The sequence below is a fragment of the Porites lutea genome, chromosome 14 (genome assembly GCF_958299795.1).
Source record: "Porites lutea chromosome 14, jaPorLute2.1, whole genome shotgun sequence".
Classification (NCBI taxonomy): Eukaryota; Metazoa; Cnidaria; class Anthozoa; order Scleractinia; family Poritidae; genus Porites; species Porites lutea.
Window position 1 is genome coordinate 3,254,753 of NC_133214.1, and position 15,000 is coordinate 3,269,752.

Below are 15,000 nucleotides of genomic sequence, written 5' to 3' on the forward strand. Positions count from 1 at the left end.
AGATGTTAAGGTTAAAGAAACTCGAAAAACAAATATTACCGTAACTTGGACGGAGATATCAGACGACGAATTCGTCCAGGGTTATATTGTCAAGTACAAGAAGAAGGGTGCTGCCAGTTCCAAATTCACTAAAGTCGACAGAGTGAAAGAAATGGTACTTGACGATCTAAACAAATTTACAGAATACACGATACAAGTCGCGGCACGAAGTTCTCAGCCAGGGAATTACAGCAAAGCAATATCTGCAAAAACGCTCGAAGATGGTAAGCTTCCTTTACTAAATATCTTCATATGGGAAACATTTTATTAAACGTCTCTAATTAAGCTGTTCCTGTCGTCATTTTCTGACAGGTACCTGGTTGCTAACCCCTTGCAGAACATGGTAACGTACTTGGATACCGCTTAGCACACGCTCGCTGGATGGCAAAGGGTCCACGCGTTCATTCAGATCACAAAGCTTTGAGTGCAGTCGGGCGGAGCCTTCGTAGGGTACTTCAAAAGTCTTTCAATTATTCTAGTCCAGTCATTTCGGGAAATATTCAACAGAATAATATTAAAGCGAGGAATGCTTCGCTCGATCGCACTCAAAGCCGTTGTAATCGGAATGAAAGCCTGTCTGGCTTGTCATCCATCCATCTGTTTCTAACTGGTATCTTAGCACGTGATCTGTTGCTAAGTGGTATCCAAATGGTGACTAAGTTCTGCAAAGGGCCTTTGAATTGACAAAAACATTGTAAGTACCTTGAGATATTAATGGTAGTTGAAAATGATTTATCATATGCCCTTTTGGTCTGATAAGTTGACTTTAAGGAAACCTTACCTCTTCAGAATTTTTATTTTGAAAAATTAGTAAAATATGATCGTGACAAGTCATTTTTTTCTAAATATGGCCTCGTTTTCAAAGAGAGTACTGGTTACAACACTTTCATATAAAAATAACTTTTCATTCACACGCAAGTTAAACACATTTTCTGGTGAACAGTTGTGCACCAGGCCACGTTTTTATAAAGAGACTTGGTTAACTTGAAAATGGACTTTTTTCCATTGGTTAGTTCCCGGTGCTGCACCTCCTGGTGTGTATGTAGATGTTTTGGATTCCATCTCCGTGAGGATCAATTGGCGCGAAGTTCCTAAAGAAGAACGTCATGGTATCATAAAGGGCTATCGTGTCCTGTACAAAAGAAAGCAAAATGGGAAAAGACGAAGAAGAAGTACAGATAACTTTAAGACAGTAACGACAGTTGATGGAGCCTATTCAATACTTCTCAAGTCTCTGGATAAAGCCGCTGAATACGAAGTCGAAGTGCGTGCATTTACTAGCGTAGGAGATGGACCATCACTTCCAAATATAACTTTCACCACCAGCGAAGACGGTAAGTATTTCACCCAAGTTGGTATTGCGGCGCAATCGGGAATAAGCACTAGCTGCCGCCCCTGGAAACGAGGTTGATCGATGGTATTTCATAATTTATACCATCGAATCGTTGGTATATTTCAAGATATATTGCTCGCATCTTCCAAAAATGGTAAGCACCAGTTGGTTATGAAGAATTAGCTGGCGGATTGGAGGCAATCAGTAACGGCGGAATATTTTGAATGAATGATAGTATTGCTGGCAATGGTTAGGTGATAGGGCGACTTTCGTATGACCTTGAAATGAAAACGCGCAATCAAAAAAGAAACAACAAACGAACCGGAAAATAGAGCGATTTGATTGGTTTATCGAACGGATAGAAACAAGCGTGGCTTTTGGTTGGTTAAGCGAACGCTCGGGTGAAAAAACTTCATGCCCGAGAACTTTCTAGAAATCAATCGATACTTCGCTTTGACGTCATACTGCAACACGATTGGCCAATCGAACAATGCCTTCTCCATATTAGGGTTTTCTCTGGCGGGAAAACGAACAGGCCATGTTTTGATCTTTTCGTCCATTGGCTGATAAAACAAATAACGAACACTTACCGAAACAATATTTCAAGGTCATACGAAAATCGCTCTATTGGTAAGCACCAGTTGGTTAGTAATTGGGAGTAATAGAAGTACGAAATGGAGAAGGATTTAGTACCCTTGCTAGGTCTAGGCACGTCTCCGCTTGATTATTTTAGACCCAATAGACCGAGGCTGCGCAAGATACCTCGTTTTGGTAAGAGAATGGCCCCCTCCTCCGATACCAAAACGTCCACATCAACGTAGGTATCAAACCTTTCGTGGGGGCAGCCTCGTCTCAATGTTCCTCTTTCCCACCTCGAGAAAGAAAGAGAACCCTGGAGACGAGGTTGCCGTAGGAATCTGGTGAGAGGAAATTTAAAATGACTAATACGAGGGGGCGGGACCCCTTTGTAAACAAACTTTTACAGACCCTACACAAATTTTCCAGGACTGGACAATCAGATTAATTGTTTTTCAGTTCATGCAAATTGCTGTCTAGCTGATCATTTATAGTTTCAGAGCAGCCATAATTTTCTTGCGCAGTCATCCCTATCAGCAAAAAATGATTTCATCAGCTTTACACAGTGCCACACCCAACACGAGAACAGAACAAAGCTCAAGTGTGATAGCTAAAACACCCTACAACCTGGAACCAATAAACAACACTGAAGAAAACTATTTCGCTTTGTGAAAAGCTTTAGAGCGATTTTCGTATGAACTTGAAAAATGGTTTGGGCAAGTGTTTGTTATCTGTTTTATCAGCCAATGAATGAAAAGAAAAAACATGGCCTCTTCGTTTTCCCGCCAAAGAAAACCCTAATATGGAGTGGGAATTGTTTGATTGGCCAATCGTGTTGCAGTATGACGTCAAAGCGAAGTATCGATTGATTTCTAGAAATTTCTTTGGGCATGAAGTTTTTTCAGCCGAGCGTTCGCTTAACCATCCAAAAGCGACGCGCGTTTGTATCCGTTCGATAAACCAATCAAATCGCTCTATTTCCGTTCGTTTGTTGTTTCTGTTTTGTTCACGCGTTTTCGTCTCAAAGTCATACGAAAATCGCTCTTCCATTTCAGTTTACAAACTTCCAGGAATTTCCAGGACCTGTAACTTTCGAGAAGTTTCAGGACCTGTACGATCTCAGTGGCCCATTGAATAGAATTATTTAAAATTCGTTATTCACCATTTTCACATAGAGCACTATGTACCTTGTTTATCCCCCCCCCCCCCAAACTTTTGCATAACCTTTGTTTTTAATTTCTTCTTTGTGTGACAGTCGTCCCAAGAGAAATCGAAGACAATGGTTATGCAAAACCTTTCATTTTTTGTTTTTGTTTTTTTTTTGGGGGGGGGGGGGGGGGGCCGCAGGGTAAGGTATACAAGGTGCATTATTGTCTATATGAAAATGGCGACTTGGATTAATCATATTGATCACATTAATCATATATTTTATAGTAAACCAAAAGGTTTCTGCAGACATTATACCATGTTGAGAAAATTTCACGAAAATGCCATTCAACTGTATAAGAATATGATTTGTACCAAAGCAAGGTCAGGGTACTTGATAAACACCCGTAAGAGAGCCTATTCTGAACGAAGACACAGAACAATAATCCATTTACTCTTTTTTAGTTCCCAGTAAACCTCCTGTAAATATAAAAACAGTGGACCGGTTATCACCGGATACCATCAGGGTGTCCTGGGAACCAGTTCCCGAGAGGCACAGGCACGGAACATTGCAAAACTACAAAGTGATGTACCAGAAAGTAGAAGTTGGAGACATAGGGATAGAGGAAGAACCGGTGGAAGTAAAAATAGTCAACGCTAGCGAAACTGATGTGGAGCTGGAAGGGCTGGAACCATATGTGCGGTATAGAATTACAGTTGCAGCTAGCACAACCAAAGGGTATGGACCACCGAGCGCATCTGTTTCTGGAGGTAATATATAGATTTAGCAAAGGCCAAAAGCGAAGCTTTCTCAAGTAATTCAACTTCCACAGTAAGCAGAAAGCAAACTGAATTCCACCTTAAAAATGGACCTGAGCCCGCGATCAATTGAAAACCAGATAAACCGGATACCCTTTTTGATAGCTGTCAATTGACCATAACATGGATGTCCAATACCAAGTTAAACAAAAAAGAAATATGCCTCAGGGACATCAAGCTAGTAAGTGTGCCATTTCACATCCGCTAACATGAAGGGGGGGAAGTACGTACGGACGATTTTGTCGGAACCAAAATTTCTTGGATGCATAGATAACCGAAATTTCGCGCGCGAGAGCTCCGCTATAAAGCTTATGATCAGTGCTATATCTACAATTTAACCAAAAATCGCGTATTATGTTGACATGAAAAATAGGATCAATTTAGGTCTCTGGGAAACTGCCTACCTACCCCTCCCCTGAGCCAACATTTTGCCCTAAGTGAGAAGTAAATGATAATGTTGGCTTAGGGGAGGGATAGGTGGGTAGTTTCCCAGAAACCTAAATTGACCTCGTATGTACACCTCTTCATACTGCCACGAAGAGTGGCGCAAAAACCTCTCCGATGATCCACTTTGAGTATCTGCGCGGCGCAGCCGTAAAAGTTGAGCCTCTCTCAACATTTGCCTTCACGCGCGACTTTTCATAGTTTGCCTCTATTTATTTACGCACGCGAAATTTTAAGCGTCGTGTACGTAAAAAGCTCCACGACAGTGGATATCCACCTTAAGGGGGACATCGACAGTTGATGAATCTAGGAGCTACATTGTTTATTGATATTTGTGTGTTGTGTGTTTTTTTCAGAGACGTGCCACTGCAAACAAAAATTTTCCACAAGTTGGCGACGGTACGAGCCCTACGCAAACGTTACCGAAGATAACAAGCCTGGGCAAATAATACCCATTGTTCTGCAGTCTATGGTGGACGAATGCTGTGGAAACTGCTCGGCCTACGAAAGAATACGTTTGGATTTTAAAGAGAACGGCAAGAACGGAACAGCACTGCGAAATTCAAGCCGTGAACTTCTTGAAAGCTTGGATCAAGCGACCGATTTTACCTTTCCTGTGTATGGATTTAACGAGCAAGACCGCTATAAAGGCGGTTATGGCTACATACCGGTCATAGAATCTGCTGGGGTAGCATTTATCGTTTACCCTAAAAAATCCTCAAACCAGAATACAATGTACGACTTGATGATCAGCTGCCTTCCCGTGTTAGTGCTGCCCATTATCACGGCGTGTGTCTCGGGCATGATTATTTGGGGTCTGGTAAGTATACCAGCTCGTTAAGCCCTACGAGTGATTAGCATCAAATTTCTCCTTGTAATATCAATGCTTTGTAAAACACAGTGGTCATGGGAATTACGGACCTGATCACACAAGATGAATTTGTTTGATTTGTTATCAACTTCTCCCCACTACTTCTGTAGGAAATGAATAGGGGCAACAAATGAGAATTCAAATTTTGATCTTAAGGTTTAAATGGTTAAAGGGGCTAAGTCACACCATTGGAAAAGCTAATTCTTGCCCTCGCAGCAACTGAACTAGAATTATAAAAAAAAATCAGAGCAATTTTTGTATGACCTTGAAAAATGGTTTCGGTAAGTGTTCGTTGTTTATCAGCCAATGGATGAAAAGATCAAAACATGGCCTCTTCGTTTTCCCGCCAAAGAAAACTCTAACAAGGAGAAGGCATTGTTTGATTGGCCAATCATGTTGCAGTATGACGTCAAAGCGAAGTATTGATTGATTTCTAGAAAGTTCTCGGGCATGAAGTTATTTCACCCGAGCGTTCACTTAACCAACCAAAAGCCACGGGCGTTTGTATTCGTTCGTAAGTCCATCAAGTCGCTCTATTTCCGTTCGTTTGTTGTGTATCTGTTTTGTTCTCGCGTTTTCATTTCAAGGTCACTCGAAAATCGCTCTAACGGTTCATTTTTTTTTTTAATTTAAGGCCCTATATTTAGGCAATGACAATATTTCCTGTCGTCTGGGTCAACGGATGGCAAGGATGGAGATGGATTGAAACTTGAAAAGGTTCGGCCAACGTTTTCAAGTTTTAATGCCATGCCTGCAAAAATCACCAAACAAATATTATGATAGACCTTGCCATGGTTTCGACGCCATCATGACGAGTAGGCAAACATGTTAGAAATCACAGTGTTTATATGAGAATCTAATGACGAATAACTTCATTAAAAGTGCTTTTCTGAAAAAAATATCAATTGTAAACTAAACCTACAAAGCGAAGGGTTGTAATTAAACATTTTGGGGGCGTAACTGTGCTTAAATCTCTCCAGAGGCTTGCTTTAGATTTTCCATATATTTGTCTGTAATTTTTCCCGGGAATTTCTTACAGACAAATGTATAGAAAATTGTAAAAAGTGGTTCTAAGTCTTCTAGCGAATGTAACGCCGTCAATTTTTTTCAGTAGAATACTTAGGAGTGAAGCTTTAGTTTGCAATTCATGTTTTTTTCGGAACAGCCGTTCTACGGAAATTATTCGACAATAGATTTTCATACAAACACTGTAATTTCTCACGCGTTTGCCTACTCGTCAAGATGGCGTCGAAAACCGTGACAAGGTCTATTAGCGCTTCCTGCTAAAACTTTTTTGATATCTTTTTTCACAACTTTACAGGAGCGTTGTGTGTATGAGTTAAGGCACTAAGAAATGATTTTAGCACATAATTGACCCAGAACATCTATATCCTTGTGACATAGGCCCTTCAGCTAGACAAGGGTCTACGCAGACTAGCACCGACTGAACATCGCGTACGGTTTTTTTTTCCTTATTAGGAGAGAATAAATAATTCAAAAGATTTCCCCGCACCGTTTCTTCAAGGGACCTGGGAAGGAATTTGGTGGGCTTTTGTTAGCATGACAACCTTAGGGTGAGTAAGCGATTTACAGATATTTTGTAAACGTTACCAGGGCCGAGTATTCCCAAGGATTGTGTTGCTCCAGGTAAGGAAATCTTGAATCCAGGAAATTTTGGCTTGGGGAATCCAGAATCCTAGGCTTTTGAATAAGCTCAAGGAATTCGGAATCCTAGGTTACACTGACAAGGTATCCGTATTCCAGTACGGCGAATTGTCTATGTCCAAATCCTCAATGCAATGTACGGCGTTTCCGTCTGACGTTACTTCCGCTAAAACAATGAAAAGGCGGCCGTATTGATCCACCATAAATTCAGTCCTGCGGGAGTTCTTTTTGGTTCTTATAAACAAGTTTGCCGCTTTTCCTGTGAGTGGACACACTCTATAATTCGGAAGACAGCCAGTTGAATATTTTGAATAGGTATTAGTCGGGGAATGCCCTAAGGTCCGGAACAGCCAGAGTGATGCCTCTCGAATTTAAATAGCCTATGAACCTGCTCAATTTTTCAGCTTCACAGATGCCTTCTCTTAGATCCGTTGTAGAGAGTTGATAGGCAAACAAGTATTGCTCAGCTAAATTCAGAAGATACTACCTACTCTATCAGAGCTGTTCATGCCCTGTAGAGAGTCCTTATTTTAATGCTAACAAGACGCTGTGGGAGCGTATATTTGGGCGTCGATTGGGTTGTACTAGACATATGAGAAGTTTTTTACGTGTATTAGGGATATGTGAGTAGTGCAGTAGCGTTGTATATTTTAGGGGTTGGTTGAGATGAGTGAAGTGTAAGGCGTGGAGTTATATTCGACGAGGATTGGTAAGATAATGGCTGTAGTTTGTTAATCGGTGAAACTGGTTTCTCATAGAATTTAATATGAAGTAACAAAAAGTAATTTTTTCGAAGGTAAAAGTGATTTAAGTGTTGCAGTGAGGTAGTTGTGAGAGTGCTAATTTGGTTATGAAGGGATAGCGTAGCGTACAGTGAAATGAAGTGGTGGTTGTGAAAGATCTTATCAATAGCCGAAAAGATACTTGTACTTATTTTAGGATTATTTTCGGTTATTTTGGATAATATTTGTAAGGACCTGGTGACATGAGCCAGGCTAGCTCGCTTTGTTGAGATCTCGGCACCTTAGTTAAACGAAAGAAAAATCAACTTTGCGATTATATGACAACGGAGCCAGCAAGGTTAACTAGGATTCCAAGTAATCACGCTTTCCGGGCGGCCCGGCGAATGAACCAAGCGCATTACTTCCAATCTCCATTTACAAATGGTGGCTCCGATGTAATACCGGGCTAAAAGTCACCTTGGCAGAGCTAGCCAGCCCAATAAACCGGGCCAGTCCGGCTCATTTGATCAGGCCCTAAGTGTGAGTTGTAATGTCACGCAGTTTGCTCGTGAAAGCTTTGGAATTTGCCGCCTTCGTGGTTCGTGTATGAGAGAATACAACTTAATCTAATTAACCCAAATGCTTTATATGTAACTGCCACGAAAGCAGTTTGCACGTGAAGATGTTGGACTCTGCCCCTTTGACGGTTCGAACGTGAAAGAAGGCAATTTGTTTACGAGATCATTTCGCTCAATAAGATTTTAAGAAATCACCTCGCTTCCGAAAGTATGCACTGAAATTATGGGGTTTTGCTAAAAGCAGGCCCGCGGCCCAGCGGCCCGGCGGCCCGAAGGCCCATCGGCCCGCGGCCCACGGCCCGCGACGGCCCCGCGGCCCGGAGGCCCGGTGGCCCGGTGGCCCGGTGGCCCAGTCCTGATTTTTCCACAGTCTTTTTGTCCAGCAGTAAATCCACGCACATGCACAGATCTGCATCGGGTTTGGGCGTGCAAAATGGACGACGGTGAGTTTGAATTCGTTTACCATTTTAATAATCATGTCAATCCAATTCGACCCTTTCTTTCGTTGCATGTTGCTAAGCGAAAAACGTTGTCATTCTCTGTTTATTCGTCTGTTTACAGAACCCGATAGAGAGGAAGTCCATTCTCAAACGATCTAAGTTATTTTCAAACCACAGTTTGAAAAACTCTGCCCTGCTCTCCTTTTGGGGTGGGGTTCCTGTAAATAGACCGACATGTCTCTGTATAGAGAACGATTCGCAGTTCACATATCTCACATATTGTGCTATCGGTTTCTGTTAAGAGACGAATGAACAGAGAATGAAAACGTTTTTATCTGAACAAGATGCAACAACCAGAAACAAGGATTCAAATGATTAAATGGTAAACGAATTCAAACTCACCGTCGTCCATTTTGCGCGCCCTAACCCGATGCAGAGCTGTGCATGCGCGTGGATTTACCGCTGGACAAAAAAACTGGAAAATCAGGACTGGGCCACCGGGCCTCCGGGCCGCCGGGCCACCGGGCCGTCGCGGCCGTGGGCCGCTGGGCCGTCGCGGGCCGTGGGCCGCGGGCCTGCTTTTAGCAAAACCCGAAATTATGCACCATTCAATGTTACCCTTATTTATCTCATGCACAATCACGCAATTTTGCGTGACATCGTCTTTGGCTCGCCACAACTGAGAGCAAAAACATTGTCAAACTCTTGACAAATCGCCCGGCTTTTTGGTAAGATAAAAAATACCGTAAGCAAAACATCGTCCTCTGAGAGGACATGTCCTTATTAGCAATGAATAGTCTGTACAATTAAAAAGGGCAATGACCGGCACCTATGGACCGGGGGAAAAACATTCACGCCCTGTGCTGCGAGGACAATTATTTTCCAAAGCGAAAATTTAAATTATTTAATGGATTGTTTCACTCACTTTACCTTGTTTTTTCAATACGTTTGATTTCTATTGCCGATTTGTTTGCCGTGTGTTATCTGTGGAACGTAAGTAACGAGGATAAATGCTGTGTCGAAACACATCGGGCGGCGGACATTATAGTCGGGTCGCTTGGCTTGCTTACTTGGCTTGTTTACGTTCGCACGTATTGCGTCTCTATTGCAACTTTGAATCAAAACAAGCGATCTCGATTACCCTATTTGGGAGACGCGCAAAAAACAAGTGATACCAATTTGAGACCAGTCAACCACCGCTTTCCATCCATAAGAGTATCTTCCTTGACAGTTGAATGGACTCCCCTAAAAGCAAGCTTTTATTGATACAAAAACAATAACAAGAGTTCTTTGGAGACGCGCAAACGCAAACTGAGACACCACTAAGTTTCAGTGTTTTGTCGGCTAACACTATACCGAATCGACCTATAGAAGACAAGGGTGCGTAGCAAAACGCGCGCTAAACCGCAAACTGCGCGCTTAACATCACATTTCGCGCAAAAATCACTACCATCCTGGAATTCAAATTGTGCAGGACCTCACATACCGTCCCCAATGACTCTTTCAACTACACAGGTATGGAGACCGCGCCCCTTTGAGTGGCAAAGGACGTTTTTTTGCCATTGTGTGGATATTATTTGGACTCGTCATAATCGCCCTTACCATGGCAATGTTGACGACAGCGTTGACTGCGGTTGCTGTCAAGGAAGAATACAAACTGTACGGAACCAAGGTGAGCAGCAGAAAAGTAGCGTAAAGATTTCTTTTGCAGAAAAGGAGTGATCACTTGATGTTTACCAAATCAGGTATCTCAAGGGCTGTCTACTCATATCTGGAGTCTGTAATATATATCTTTTCGCTTTAGATTGCCGCTGAATATAACTCTCCTGAATACAATCTTGGAACCAGACGGAACGCAAAATTTGACAAAGGTATGGCCCGTAATTACATTAATTAACTACCATCACGCCATGTTACGCCCTAACATTTACCATTTGCCTTTACTTTGCCTAAAATGTACGTATTGGTGAACTTTTTGATCATCATCAGCATCACATCATCACAATCATCATCATCATCATCACCATCAACTTCACCATCATCTTCATCACCTCACTTGTTTTTTTTCTATTCCAAATTTCAAGACAAGCACTACAACAACATAGACGAGGTCGCACAGGCTCTCATCAAAAAAGAAGTCGACGGTATCCTGGTGGACACTTATTCCGCAGGCCTGAGAGGAGATCTGTTTAACCGACCCGAGTTACTCGTCAGCAAGATCATTGATTACAAATCTGCTTACGGTGTTGTGTTCAGTAGCAGCACCAATCGACTCAGGAAATGTTTCCGAAGATACATGGTTTCACACAAAGCAGAGATTTTTGAGATGGTCAAGAAGAAAGTCAAGCCGATAGAGGTAATTCTTTACTAGGATGGGAAGGAAAGACGGTTTACTAACTTAGAACAAACGCCGCTGAATCGAACTGGGCAGTTACCGACACTTTACAAACGGTCTCGAGTAAAAATGACAAAGATAGCATGACTGGACAACGGACAATCTGACTGAAAGTAAAACGAACCCTTATAACTTGTTCTCAAACTCATTAATACTTCATAAAGAAATACAAAAGAAATGAATGTTTAATGAGTGTTTGGAAATCAGATGAAAAACTGGTCATTTTTGCATCCTCGATTTCTCCTTCTAGAATCATTATGTTTGAGAAGTAATATAAAGCATTCGACACAGTGTTTTATCACCAGATGAATCACCCCAAATTTCACCAAAAATAGTCCGCTGTTCGTCCTATTTTCAACTCTCTTCTCGGTGTTATCAAAACGCACCAATTACATCTAGAGTCTTCATAGCCAATTACATCTCAGCTTAATTGACAAACCACCAATAACATCGCGACTTGACCAATCAAACAAATAACCAGAGTTAAATACCAAAAACTGAAGTGATACATCTCACTTTGACTCCGTAGATGACTACCGCACAGGTTGCCGAAACGTCAGTCACTAGAGACATTAAGATTCGAGGACGTGAACAACTACGAATACGGATTTGATTTAAAGTTTTTCCGCGTATTGTCAAAAAATAGATACCCCAGAATTCTTCATTGTACTTTTTTTAACCAGAAAAGTTAGCACTGTTATCGTTATTGAAGGAGGTTCAGCCCTCTCCAGATGGCAAAATGCTAAAACTTCTAACATTTGATAACTTGTTCCCGCCACTACAACACTCTCGCTAAAACTCGTAGTAGAATGACGACGGCTACTACGTTTTCTCGCCAAAATGACGCTGCCTCACGCGCCAGCACTACTTACTATTGGGAAAATCTCGTACTCGTAGTTGTTCTTGTCTTAGAATCTAAAGGTCTCTACTGTCAGCAAGAGTCCTGTTCAGGACTACACTTACCAGGATGATCATATTCCATCAACTTAGAAAGTTACTCCTGGGTTCAAACCATTTTCTGGATTACTTTAAGTTTGTTGCTGTGGTTAAGCTCAGGGTTCGCAGAAGATGTGCGGCTCACGCGCGTTCTCAGCAACCTGTTCGGGGTGGGGTACGTTTGTTACCCATTTCGGGCTGTGGGACGTTCGCCTCTGAAGTGTTCCGTTATCTGTCGAATTTATCATTGTCTGACCAGTTAAGGCGAATATGCCCGCGAAAATAAATACTTGAATATGCCAATATTATGAAATTTGTTATGTCTACACGAGACGGGATATTTTTGCGTGTCGACACGAAAGCTAGCAGCTCTTTCGCAAACCTGTTTCAAACACTAGCAAGAGTGTTTCATTCGATTTCTAAATACTTTAAAGTTGGTCTGAAATAATCCAGTGTTGTGTTTGAATAATGAATAAAATATTTAGCTAATGAATACAATATCCACATTTTCTAAAAATACTTTCCGCGTTCTCAACTCATTCGGTTTTTAATTTTTTTTTTTTTTCTATACAGACTGGTAACTCCACTACATCAAGTGACGAACAAGCAGGAGGCATACTTGACCACAACTCTCCGCAGTTTCGTAAAGGCTTAAAGTACGCGATCGTGTGTTTTGGTATTGCTCTTCTCCTGTCATTGACTTACGAGGTCATACGTCGCGTAAGAAAAAGACACAAGGTGCATCAACAAGGTGAGTGTCATGCCTTTTTCCGCCGTTAATCATAACTATAACAAAATTGTCAAATCTGATTGGCTCTCAACTGCCCTGATTTCAGCCTTAATTGGACAGTTAAATAGGACAGTACGCGTCATGCCTAAGTAATTGGACAGTACGCGCCATCACGCGCGCGCTTAAATGGCTTTTTTTTTTCACTGCTAGCAAAACAAAATTTCGAATTTCTTGTGTTTTGGTTTAAAAAATAGCCTATTGTATCACAAATTTTGTTAAAGTTATGATTAATTGGTAACAGAACTTCGTGTCGTCCAATTCAGTCTGCAATCATACTCGTGATTAAACAAATCGGACTCCCGCTACGCGGTCGTCCGATTTTGTTAATCACTCGTATGATTACAGACCGAATTGGACTCCACTCAGTCCTGTTACCATTACTTATAATTGTGATAATATATGCTCTTTGTCTTGGTGGCACGTGACATCAGATTGTACGGTTCGGCTCGCGTCGTCGTTTCGCGTAGGTTCTGTTTTTCTAGTTTGTAGTTTGATGCAGTAGCACAAACATTGTGTCTTCTCAAGTAACAACGACTTATTTGCTTGTGAGGAGCAGGAAAGGAGCCAAAGAGTATTAAATGACAAGAACTGGAAATTTGTGCTGAACGCAGTTAACCTCATCTGTACCTTTCCATTGGTGTGCACCACAGTGAGGAAAAATTAATTCGATATTAGACCTGGTTTACAAGTGCGAAGCGAATGCAAACGCACGTGCAAATGCAGATGCAAACGACGTTCACACGTCCGATGCAAACAAAAGCAAGCTACTATTCGCAAGCGCAGTCAAAGTCTTTTGGAACTAAGCCACCGTGGCATGGAGCGGATGGAGCCTGTGTTTATGTTAGATTGTCTCTGCGTTTTGCGTTGTCCTGGTTCACACGAGTAAAATGCAAACCCAAGCGCAAATGAAAGGACACATTTGCGTTACGGTAGCTCACACGTCTATTTCGTGGAGTTTGCGTTTGCGTTACGGAGGTTCACACGTGTATTTCCTTGCGTTTGCATTTGCGGAGCAAGTGTGAACTGAACATAACTCACCCACAATAATTTTCCGTTCCTTGAGTCGCTTGTCTCACAAACTGAAAAGGACATCTCTCTCATCTAAGATCAGTTTTAATTTCACTTCTTATTCGTATTTTTCAGTACAATTCAAGACAAAGCTTCAAGCAGAAATGAGCCACTTAGTGGAAGAGTTTATGCAGCGCACGAAGAAGATAAAGCAGAGGTTGGGAGAAAAACACCGGCAAGAAATCCTAAAGTTTTGGAAACTGCAAAGGAAAGGCTCCACAACCAATAACTGGTTAAGAATCTCTCAAGTGTCTCATCATCCTAGCGAAGTAATTGTCACCGACTATAACTGTTGAAATTCATTTAGAAGTGGATAAGTAAACATACTAAAGATAGTTCTGCCATTAACCTGAATACAAGGTAGATAAGTGCTGCTAACATAAGCTTTAAAAGTAAATACCTAACGGTAAGGAAGATATTTTCTAATGTAGGCACGGTTAAAACTAGAGATAGATATGTGATGCTATAATTGGTTCGAAGACAGATAAGTATAACCATACAAACATTTTTAGAAGGTAGATATGTGCTGCTAAAACCACGTGGGAGAATAAATAAACAGGTAATGCTATCAGTAAGTGCCGAATTGTACGGCATTGAAACTTGTTAAAACAGTAGTATCTGTAAATGAAAACTAATCAAAATAGGTAGTATGCGATAAAACGCGCTCGGCTTCGGCCCCTTGCTTGTACACATGCCAAGTCAGAAAAAAAGTTTGTTGAATTATATCGGAGGTATAACCATAGACAGCTAATCAACGTAACCGAGTTGTTTCGCTCAGAGGCAAATATTTCCCACAGAAAATTCCTCCTCGTTGGACAAATGTGTTTTAGGGGAGTTGTTTTGGGAAAGTAAACAAAAGACGAGAAAGATATGTACAGTAAGTAAGAAGGTTAGCGTTAGTTTCCATCGACCTAAAACCCTTTGGGCATCTTGTGAAGTTTACACCACGTGGTATTCTTTATCGATTCGATCTACCTTGCACTGCAGATATGTAGTGTGGAAGCGATAAGAAATGCCACGTTGTGTAAACTTCATAAGTTGTCCAAGGGGTTTTTAGGCCAATGGGATGTCATGCTAACCGAGTAAGAAGAGAGACCAAGTGACACAACAGTCCATTGTAAATTTTCCATCATTAGCTTAACATCCATGAGTTAAAAATTAAAGCAACGATCATTATT

General features: G+C 41.5%; 1 protein-coding gene across 1 annotated transcript; it reads left to right on the top strand.

Moving 5' to 3' along the window:
• Window positions 1-142: 142 nt before the first annotated feature.
• LOC140924156 (uncharacterized) lies at window positions 143-14,321 on the top strand. Its single transcript, XM_073374184.1, has 10 exons — window positions 143-263; window positions 1,053-1,373; window positions 3,560-3,865; window positions 4,714-5,177; window positions 6,708-6,802; window positions 10,149-10,305; window positions 10,438-10,504; window positions 10,718-10,989; window positions 12,538-12,715; window positions 13,898-14,321. Exons 1-10 carry the CDS (start codon window positions 152-154, stop codon window positions 14,116-14,118), a joined length of 2,193 nt encoding a protein of 730 aa, XP_073230285.1. The 5' UTR covers window positions 143-151; the 3' UTR covers window positions 14,119-14,321.
• Window positions 14,322-15,000: the final 679 nt, after the last annotated feature.

Bases quoted from the DNA above. Each gene is read 5' to 3' on its own strand.
- LOC140924156 (XM_073374184.1), top strand. From the start codon at position 152: ATGGTACTTGACGATCTAAACAAATTTACAGAATACACGATACAAGTC. The intron at 3,866-4,713 runs GTAATATATAGA...TGTTTTTTTCAG, and splicing joins GAGCGCATCTGTTTCTGGAG to AGACGTGCCACTGCAAACAA. The intron at 12,716-13,897 runs GTGAGTGTCATG...CGTATTTTTCAG, and splicing joins ACACAAGGTGCATCAACAAG to TACAATTCAAGACAAAGCTT.